This window comes from Mus pahari, chromosome 20 (assembly GCF_900095145.1).
Source record: "Mus pahari chromosome 20, PAHARI_EIJ_v1.1, whole genome shotgun sequence".
NCBI classification, from domain to species: Eukaryota; Metazoa; Chordata; class Mammalia; order Rodentia; family Muridae; genus Mus; species Mus pahari.
The window spans coordinates 17,315,126-17,326,301 of NC_034609.1; the positions used below are offsets into that span (position 1 = coordinate 17,315,126).

Consider the following 11,176-nt stretch of genomic DNA (forward strand, 5'->3'; position numbering starts at 1 on the left):
TGGAACTAGCAGCCTGCCCCATCCTCTATCCTGTGACCTGTAATTAGCAGCCTGCCCCATCCTCTATCCTGTGACCTGGAACTAGCAGCCTGCCCTATCCTCTATCCTATGACTGTGACCTGGAACTAGTAGCCTGTCCATTTTGGGCCTTTGTTTATATAGAAATGCTGACTCACTGAGCCATCGGTTCTTGCCAAAGGCAACCAAAGAAAGAAACAAATTATAGCGAAGTCCCAGATGTTTGGCAAAGGAAATACTTCTGGGGTTGTCCCAGTCTGCATCCCACATACCTTCATCATGGGACCATGAAAGCATTCACAGATGGACCCTGATGTATGTGGAAGAGCACACACTTGTTCCAAGTCCTTATTAAAAACCATGGTTGGAAGGTCAGAGGACCCAAGCTCTTGCTCCATCAACCCTAATTTATAGATCCTCTCCATCTTTGCCTTATTTTCTCTGTCCATAAAAGTGGGGCTAAGTGGATGCTGGGTCATGGATTCTTTCCATTTCTGACTTTACTGGAAATTATGTCTTAATTCCCCAGGGTTCAAATTCTCAAAGAACAATTAAGAGAACAAACATTGCTTTCCTAATGTCCATTGTAAGAGAGCACACAAGAATTTAGATGTGCCTACCAGATATACTGCACACTCCTACATATGCCTAGCATCACTGGGGATAACTGAAGTACCAAAATCATATTTTTTTCTGTGGTCCAGAGAAGTAAGAGGCATGGCTAACAATACCCATACTGCTAGAATCCTTTATCCCTTCTAATCTGCACTGGAAGATCCAGGATGCTGAAGCGAAGCGTCCTGAGTGCTTACCGGCAGCCTGTCTTCGCTTGTCAGGGCTGTAGGGGAGTAAATATTTAGATAAAGGCAGTCTTCAGAATACTCAAGAGGAACATTTTCCAGTTGGTTAGTAAAGACATCGGAGAGCACTGGCCCCACTCCTGTAATTTGGGAGCACCTGGGAAGGGGAGAAAGAAGAACCCTGAGATTCAAACAAACAAATAAAGCCCAAGGAAGGCCTTCTACCATGTGGTTTAAGCTCACGAACTGAATTTCCATTACTAGGCCTGAGACACTGGTGTGGATAGGAAACTGTCTGGAGGTTTTAGTAAGAATCCTGAGATCCCATGAAGACCAAGCAGAGGCACTGGCACCCACTACAGCAAACCTAAAGGGGATCTAATGTCAACTCTACGCCTTGTGTTGGTCGTGAAACAGCAATCATGTCTGTATGGGTAACTGCTGAGCGATCAGATCCAATGAGACACAGTCTCTAGCATTTGTCTCATACAGGTACTGAGGTATCCTGGTGTCAACTCCAGCTGCTCTTACTGTGGTAGGCATCTCTCTCCTCCACATAGGGACAGTCTCCTCCCCTGGGACATGATTCCAGGCTTAAATCCCTGGGAAGATGGGTCATGCAGTCCTGGAATTCTCATTCTGTGTGCTCTGGGGCCATCGAGTCTGGAAAGCCTCAGGTTCCTTGTAGCTCTCAGGGACTCTCAGCAAGCCTGGGTCAAAGTGCTCTCTACTGCTGAGATGTGTGTAGTTATCACAGGCTTAAGGAACACAGCACCTAACTCACCTAAATCTCTTGGAGAATTCAGGTACGAAAGTGATGGCATGGACTAGTTGGGCCTTCAATGTGTAGTCATTGCACAACGACCACAAGCATCAGCAACACCCACAGCAACATAACCTCAATAAACACACAAAGTAAGGCACCAGAGACTGGCTCCCCCGCATGACAAGGGTGTGTGTGTTTGATCTTCCGGAGGTCTGCCTCCAAATAGCTGTTTTCTGTTCTCAAGGGAAGAACAACAGACCTCAAGGAAACACAAAGGAGTGGCTCATAAATTCATCATAGACATGTTTTCTTTTGGGAGTGGGTGGGTGGGAGAAGTAATGTTGTCTCTAGGGAAATCTTTCTAATTGCTTGTTGTTAGGCAGATACAGAGGGTGCCCACACCATCGAAATTGAACATTGAGATGAAATGTTTAAAAAAAAAAAAAAAAATCAATCAGGAAGGCTGAAAAGTACAAAGAATGACGTGGGAAAAGAGCCAACAGCCAATGATCCAGAGAGCAGAGCAGTGTGCTTGAGGGCCAACTAGCTCTTGTCGCTTCTCTCTCTTTTTTGGGTTGCTTTTTTTTTTTTTTTTTTTTTTAATAGCGCGCAGGGCTTTTGAACTTGCTAAGCAAAGAGTTCACCACTGAGCTGTAACCACCGCCCCAGGCAGTTGATTTGAAAGTACACAGAGTGAGAGGAGAAGAGGAATGAAGGAAGACAGCTTACAGACCCCATTAGGAACATCAAACAAGCAAACATGCCGGTTACCGGGGAAGAGTCCGACAAAGACAAAGAACAGGGAGGTGTACTCAAAGAGGATCGTGGAGATTGCTGCAGCTGGATGGAAGATGCTAACATTCCAGATAACCATCCAGATATAAGGTCAAAGGTCACATGTTTGAGCAAACCCAAAATTGTCACCTATGACACAGTATAAACAAACCCAACCGTTAAAGGTCAAAGAAAAATAAAACAGTCAGAAAAGCAAGTGACACATAAAGGATTGCTACCAGCTTTGCCATACAAGAAAGGCTAGATAGTTCCAGAGAGAAGACAGCATGGGACAGGGTTGTTAGCCTTCGCCGGTAGAAGTAAATGCAGAAACAACTACAACTGCCTTAGCACTGCAATCGTGCTGAGTATTCACACCTGTCTGTAAACTGGCAAAGCTATTTTATTTTATTAAAAATAATGCTCATCGAGTTTGTTAATAATAGGCAAGACAAAGATGTGGTCTGTGGCATCAAAGATTCAAAATGGCAGAAAAAAAGTTGACATGTAGAGCATTGTTGGTTTTCCTCTTGGTTAATGGCGGGTTCTTGTCAATGTAACACTGCCAGTACCAGGAGTGTTTGTTATAAGCTCAACAGCGACTACAAAGCAAAAGCTTATCACAGTGGCACTGAAAAAAAGTCAAAGGGTCAAAGAAAACTACTTGAGAAAACCACCTAACTACCAAGAAAGACAGAGAGAGGGAAGAAAGGAAGGGCTGGCTGTGGGAATGGGGGTGCCTTTCTTGTGAGGCCATCTGGTCCTCTGGACTGTGCTCAGCTCACCATATTCACCCCCAACATCAGCAGCTTCCTCCATGAAAAGGTCAAGACAGGAGGAGAGACACAATTCCCATGTCATACCTTCTTATCAGCATTTTATCCAACGAGTGAAACACCAACTGTCCTTACCTATCACAATTCATTTTCTTGCTTTGCAATTAGTTATTCTATTCCCTCCTAACATATAAAAAGATAGGGGAACTTTATTCTCCTCACTGTTGCATTATCAGAACCTAGAGTATATAACAGGTGTTCAATAAATACATGTTTGAGAAAAGACTCTAGACACTCTGACAGTTATGGAACATCTTTGGGATCTTAGAGTATGTTAGGGATACATAAACAACGTCTAATCAATCAGAGATCTTGCCTCAACTCACTCCAACAGCTCTCTGAGGCAGGATATCCTTTGGAAAGAGACCCAGGCCCACCTCCCAGTGGCTTACATAGGAGGGTAGGAGGTGGCATTCTTCATGGAGCTCCAGGGCTCTGCAGGCTGTGGTGGGGCAAACCTCAGGGGCCCAAGAGGGGGCTTGGCAAAGGGGACTCCCAGGAAGACGGCCACAGGCTGTGCGAATCCTTCTAAGCTGATGTACTTCCCCAGAACTTTGCCTTGCGGGGTGTCTACCACAGGTGGTGAGGACAGGTGGCCTGATGAAAATGGGATCAAAATAAGAACACACCAGAGTAAATGTCTTAGAGCTGAATTCAAGGGGGGTGCTTACTACGTTTAGGTCTATGGTCATGAATGAACTACCATAGCCATGTAGACATCGATTGTTTTTAATATAAAATTATGGTGAGAAAAACCATCCTCAGAGGGATGTCAGAAGGGGTAAATCAGAACTGAAGGTAGAAAAGCATCCATGCCATGGAGATTGGGAGAAAGCCAAGTCAGTGAAGTGCTAGATGTTTGAGAAGAATTATAGAGTACTTGGAATACACATCTGGGGCACAGGAAATGCCCCTTATGAGTATCTCCCATTTGGTAAGTAACCTTTGGATTTCCTTTTATATTTTCTCATCTCAACGGTCCACTTTCCACCTTCTGGCTACTTGTTTCTACCCACTTCAGGTGGCACAAAAGCATCACTGAGCTAACATGGACCACAGCTAGTGATCTTGGCTCAGATGTTGCTCTCACACTCTTCCAGCCCCTTCTCCGTGTCTCCCTGGACTTCCGTGGTGCTTTGTGTGACCTTCCTCCTGTGACCACTCTAGTGTGTGTTCTCAGTTGGGACTGTTTCCAGTGCTTGGAGTGGACTCTGGCCTGTTTTGCAATATGGTTTCCTATAAAGACCTTCCAGGGCTATTGGCTGTTCTCATTGGTAAGACCAATTTTGAATCATTATTTATTTCTGACCACACACTCGAGTGGAGATGTTGACATATTGTCTGAACTCAGTGGCAACAGTTAGAGAATGAGAGAATAGAATCACATTCTGAGAGGGATGCTCTGAGATACAGATGCCCTGAAGCCACACAGGAGAACATGTGATCCAAGACCAGGATCAAGAATGCCAATTTCCTTCAGCATCGGGACAGATGGTCAGTCTGGCTTTGTATAGAGCCAAACAAAGGAGGACCAAGGCAGGGGCAAAGCTGTAGGGAGTCAGGGAAGAACTGTATGTGCCACAAGAATGGAACTCGCAGTCTAGCCAGGCTGGGATGACCATGTTAAGAACTACTACAAGAAAATTCTTGACTCCAGAATGGCCCCTGTTGTTTACTTGACCACTAAGCAAACCTCGGTCCTTTATCTAGGGATTTGAGATCCTCCACATCATGCACCTGTACATTTCAGAACTCACCCTCCACCAACTTCCCATGGTCTCTACTTAGCAGTATTTGTAGCCCATTTATTCTTCCCAGCCAGGGCTTGTATCTTGTTATCTGAATCTCTGAGCTCTTCTTTTTCACGTATGCAATTCCTATCCATCTCCTCTCATTTACTTATTCCCACAGTACAAGTCCCAGCTCCCCCCTGGATCTGAAGTCCTCACTCCCTCCACCAACTCCTTGCAGCTCCTTCCTGTTCCCTCTCTCATCTAGGTGTGTCTGTAGTCCTTCTCCTACAAGGTCAGGCTCCTGAGTCTAAGGGGTGCCTCTTATTCACCTTCTCATCCAACATACAGCTCATATCAACATCTCTTGGGGACTGAGGAACAAATTATCTTCTCGGTAGCATTTGTCTCTTAACATGTTGGCTTGGCCATATTTCAAATTTTTACTAATATACCCATGAAAGATATCACCCCTTTAAGTCCATCCGTATACTGTGTTTCTAGACCAGACACTATGCTAAGAGCTACAAAAACAACAACCTATGCCATCCTCAGTATAGCCCAGTAAGGAAGGTTCTATTACTTTCCATTTTCCAGATTCATTACCCAGACAATGAAAAGTTGAAGTGTCTTTCCCAAAGCCATGGGGTTCAGAAGAGCTGAGTTAGACTCTAGCCTTGTGCCCTGGCTCCCAACTCAATGCTGGTTAACTCTGCTGAACCTTTCTCTATATCTGCCCAGAGATGGAATAAGACCTTGGAGATAGGTAGGGGCTCTCTTCACTCATGCTAGCTCATTGACCTCTTAGCACCTGCAGCTGCAGTAACACCATGGCTTTCTTTCCCTGGATCTCTGTGATGGGAGGAGCTTGCTAGGTTCTTCTGCTTCAAGCCCTTTTTTGAAATCGTGCTGGTGATCTCTGATACAGAATGGACCCTGGCCTCTCTTCTCTTCATACGCATTTGCACTCCCATTTGCCCTGGCTTAGGAGCTTCAAAAGAGCTCCCAAGTGTTTGTATTTTGGAAAAACTCACCAAAAGTCGTGCAAGTGTTGAGGGAAGCCAGGGCCAGAGCAAAGAGCCACATGGTAGAAGGCCAGGTGCTCTGGGGCCCTGTGACGGGGTCTCGGTGCTCTTCTGAAGGGCTTTGTATAACCCGTCTTAGATGGTGAGGCCTTGTTACCACACCCATCCATGTGTAGTCCAGTGGCCTACTCATGAGATGATAAGGTGCTCTGCCTATTCCACAGAGCTCCCAGGAGTCTGATGGTAGGTAACCTAAGCCAGACTCAGCCTTAGTTCAAGGTCTTATAATTGGTTCCAGACTCAACTATCAGATTACAGATGATCTCAAACTTGTCCAACAACGTCTTACATAAGGTCTCTCCCCGTGGCACTCTAAGCTCCGTTCACCTTGAGCTTCCCAAAGGCATGCACAGCAAATGGCATCTCCAGGCAGGGCTAAGCTTTGGTCTGCGACCCTCAGGAAAGGATGGAAATTTTATAGCAATGCTCAGCTCCAGAGCTACTGTCTGGGGAGGTTAGAACACATCTACAACTTCCCTCAGATAGTGGGTCAGACATTCTGTGTTGTCAAGTCTGCAAGTGAAGAGAAATTATGCAGTGGTTCTCTTTCTGATGCCTAAAGTAAGTTCCCATGCTCCTGCCAAGTGGCCAAACCATCTGCCATCTAACCCTAGACTTGGAGAACTCACTACTTTTAAATATGTTTGGGAGAAACGTTTCTGGGCTAAATCAACACCATCTCGCTACAGGATCCATCGTTTATTGGACATTTGCCAAAATGTATTTTTCTCTCCACAGTCAAATAAAATGCCAAGATTTGAAATTAGAAACTTGTGGGTGTTCAGTCACTGATGCTTGTGAAACACATCTTCTCACCTTTCCCTACTTCTACATATTCCAGAGATTTCAGCCAACCCATTTGATGATACTGGTTTCTATTTTTTATTTTAAGGCAGGGTTTCATACATGGCTGACCTTGACCTTCTGATTTTCCTGTCTCTGCTTCCTAGGTACTGAGATTACAAACTCATACCACCCCACTGAGGTTTTTGTTACTAGTGTGTTTTTGTGTTAAGGCTTCTAGTCTTGGCTGGATCTGTACCATCTCACACCAGCAGTCTCCCTGGTGCTGTGAAGGAAAATATGTTCTCCTATTCCTATGCTGCCCTCTGCTGGACACTGGGAAATACTCAGGTCAATGGGACTTTGTGGTGTTGATATCAGGGAACAAGTGTGTGTAAGGGGAGCTTTTTCAGAAAAAAAAAAATTAAATAAAATTCTACTGTGGTGGAAAATAGAACAAGTTGTTGCTTGATGAACTGAGGAAGTCCGTTAGGGACATGTGTGTGCAAGATTTTGGAGTGACTGAAAGGGTCACTCTATCTCCTGAAAATGTGGGGGCACCTTAAATCGTATTGAAAGATGAAGGTATCATTTTAAAAGTTGTTAGTGCCAGAAGTAACTGGGAACATCCAGACGCAGGAACCCAGGAACTCCACCTGACCATTGGCACAGGTTCCTTCTGGTCTGAGCCAGTGTCCTGAGCAGACCTTGGACACAAACTCTGCAGCCAGTCCCACAACACCCAGAGGAAGTTCTACTCCCAGGTGCTATAACACATCCAGGAACACAGGATCACAGGATTAGAGGATCCCAGGAACTTGATCTCAGGGTCCCAGAGGCGGCTTGACTCCCAGGAGCTCTGATACACCCAGGATCTCAGGATCCCAGAATCACAAGATACCAAAGACAACTGAACTCTGAGGAGTTCTGACACAACCAGGATCACAGGAAGGATAGGCTCCAGTCAGATATACCCAGGGCAGGTAGCACTAGAGATAACCAGATGGCAGGAGGCAAGCAAAAGAAACCAAGGTTACTTGGCATCATCAGAACCCAATTCTTCCACCATAGCAAGTCCTGTATACACCATCACACCGGAAAAGTAAGATTCACATCTAAAATCATTTCTCATAACGATGATAGAGGACTTTAAGAAACATAAATAAGTCCCTTAAAGAAATACAGGAGAGCACAGGTAAATAGGTAGAAGCCCTTAAAGAGGAAACATAAAAATCCCTTAAAGAATTACAGGAAAACACAATTAAACAGGTGAAAGAAACGAACAAAACCATCCAAGATCTAAAAATGGAAATAGAAACAATAAAGAAATCACAAAGAGAGACAACCCTGGAGTTAGAATACTTAGGAGAGAGATCAGGAGTCATAGACGTGAGCATCACCAACAGAATACAAGAGATAGAAGAGAGAATCTCAGATACAGAATATACCATAAAAAACATTAACACAACAGTCAAAGAAAATAAAGCAAAAAGGCCCTAACCCAAAACATCCAGGAAATCCAGGGCACAATGAGAAGACCAAACCTAAGGATAATAGGTACAGAGGAGAAGGAATATTCCAACTTAAAGGGCCAGTAAATATCTTCAACAAAATTATAGATGAAGACTTCCCTAACCTAAAGAAAGAGATGCCCATGAATATTAAGGAAGCCTACAGAACTCCAAATAGACTGGACCAGAAAAGAAATTCCTCCCATCACATAACAATTAAAACACCAAATGCACTAAACAAAGAAAGAATATTAAAGGCAGTAAGGGGAAAAGGTCAAGTAATATATAAAGGCAGACATATTAGAATTACTCCATACTTCTCACCAGAGACTATGAAAGCCAGAAGATCCTGGGTAGATGTCATACAGACCCTAAGAGAACACAAATGCCAGCCCAGGCTACTATACCCAGCAAAACTTGCAATTATCATAGACAGAGAAAACAAGATATTCCATGACAAAACCAAATTTACACAATATCTTTTCATAAATTCAGCCCTACAAAGGATAATATATGGAAAACACCAACACAAGGAGAGAAACTACACCCTAGGAAAAAAAGCAAGAAAATAATCTTTCAACAAACCCAAAAGAAGATAGTCACACAAACGTAATTACACTTCTAACAACAAAAATAACAGGAAGTAACAATCATTTTTCCTTAATATCTCTTAACATCAATGGACTCAATACCCCCAAAAAGACATAGACTAACAGACTGGATACATAAAGAGGACCCAGCATTTTGCAGCATACAGGAAATGCACCTCAGTGACAAAGACAGACACTACCACAGAGTAAAAGCTTCGAAAACAATTTTCCAAGCAAATGGTCCCAAGAAACAAGCTAGAGTAGCCATTCTAATATTGAATAAAATCAACTTTCAACCAAAAGGTATCAAAAAAGCATAAGGACAGACACTTCATACTGGTCAAAGGAAAAATCTACCAAGATGAACTCTCAATTCTGAACATCTATGCTCCAAATGCAAAGGCACTCACATTCATAAAAGACACTTTACTAAAGCTCAAAGCACACATTGCACCCCATACAATAATAGTGGGAGACTTCAATGTTCCACTTTCAGCAATGGACAGATCATAGAAACAGACACTAAAGAGAGTTACAGTGAAACTAACAGAAGTTATGAACCAAGTGGATCTAACAGATATTTATAGAACATTTCACCCTAAAGCAAAAGAATATACCTTCTTCTCAGGACCTCATGGTACCTTTTCCAAACTAACCATATAATCGGTCATAAAATAGGCCTCAACAGATTCAAGAAGATTGAAATAATACTATGTACCCTATCAGATCACCACGGACTAAAGCTGGTCTTAAATTCCAACAAAAACAACCGAAGATACACATACACAAGGAGCAACACTTTACTCAATGATAACTTGGTCAAGGAAGAAATAAAGAAAGAAATTAAAGGCTTCTTAAGACTTTAATGGAAATGAAGACACATCATACCAAAACTTATGGGACACAGTGAAAGCAGTGGTAAGAGGAAAACTCATAGCTCTAAGTGCCTCCCAAAAGAAACTGGAGGGAGCTTACACTAGCAGCTTGACCGCACACCTGAAAGCTCTAGAACAAAAAGAAGCAAAAACACCCAAGAAGGGTAGACAGAAGGAAATAATCAAACTCAGGGCTGACATCAACCAAATAGAAACAAAAAGAACTATACAAAGAATCATATATTTCTTAATGATTCATTTTAAATATTTTATGCTCTTTTATTATGCTTAGTTCCCAATGAATATTTTCTGTGGTTTTTTTGTTGTTGTTTTGTTTTTGTTTTTTTCTTTGAGACAGGGTTTCTCCGTATAGCCCTGGCTGTCCTGGAACTCACTTTGTAGACCAAGCTGGCCTCGAACTCAGAAATCCGCCTGCCTCTGCCTCCCAAGTGCTGGGATTAAAGACGTGTGCCACCACCACCCGGCTTGTATGTTTTGAAACAATTTAGTACTCAACATTGATATAGGATCCTCAGTTATGGATAATATTAAATGTTCATTAATGATAATTTTAGGGGATGAAAGGATATGAATATAAAAGTTTAACAAATTTTTATGTATTATTTGATTCTCAAAATACTCAATGTTATTAATATGTTTGATGTATACAATACATTTAAATAATAAAAAAAATTGAGAAAAAAAGTTGCTAGGTAAAGTGTACCTTCGATGCCAAGGACATTAAAACAATGACTTGGAGAACTTTTTAGAAACTTCGGCCATATGTATACTTCTCTGTTCATACAGTGATCTTCAACAAGAAGTTTGGATCAGAATGCCCAAGTAAATAGATGGCCACATCCCATTCACAAAGATTTCAGTCAACTGGTTTGGACTCTGCCCTGGCTACTGGGATTCTGCAAAAGGCTCCTAGCAATCTTTCAACTTTTACCTCATATAAAAATCTTAAAATAACTAAGGAAACAGAAAATTGGATGGCAAGTGTAATTGATAGCTGGGCACCTAGTAAGACATTCATGAAGAAGAGAACCACATCCAGGATTCCTAGGGCTGTGACCAGCAGCCACACTACAGCTGTATTCGCGGGTTCCCTGGCTTTCCATCATGTGTCTTGGTGCTCTTCCTAGGGCCATAAAGCTGCCCTCAATCACATGTAGATGGGAGCAGGTATACACATAACTCACCCTCTTCTTCTCTGGGGAACTCTGACCATGCTATATTCTTCCACTAGTACCCTGCTGCTGCACACCACTAATGGCTAACCCCTGGCCTATCTGGTCTCCCCTCTTCATGACATCCTGAGTATTTCCCAAAAATCACAACAGCACTTAAATTTGTCTTGCAGTTGATGTGTGTGTGTGTGTGTGTGTGTGTGTNTGTGTGTGTG

The 11,176-nt window shown here is 42.9% G+C and overlaps 1 protein-coding gene across 1 annotated transcript in view; it reads right to left on the reverse strand.

Moving 5' to 3' along the window:
* Nucleotides 1-6,088, reverse strand: part of LOC110337749 (liver carboxylesterase 1-like) — a 27,740-nt gene extending 21,652 nt beyond the window's left edge. The window contains exons 1-3 of the mRNA XM_021220809.1: nucleotides 5,959-6,088; nucleotides 3,587-3,791; nucleotides 831-975 (exon numbers count right to left, since the gene is read on the reverse strand). Coding sequence (XP_021076468.1) covers nucleotides 831-975; nucleotides 3,587-3,791; nucleotides 5,959-6,010 — 402 coding nt within the window. The 5' untranslated portion in view covers nucleotides 6,011-6,088. The remainder of the gene's footprint in view (nucleotides 1-830; nucleotides 976-3,586; nucleotides 3,792-5,958) is intronic.
* Between the last annotated feature and the right edge of the window lie 5,088 nt (nucleotides 6,089-11,176).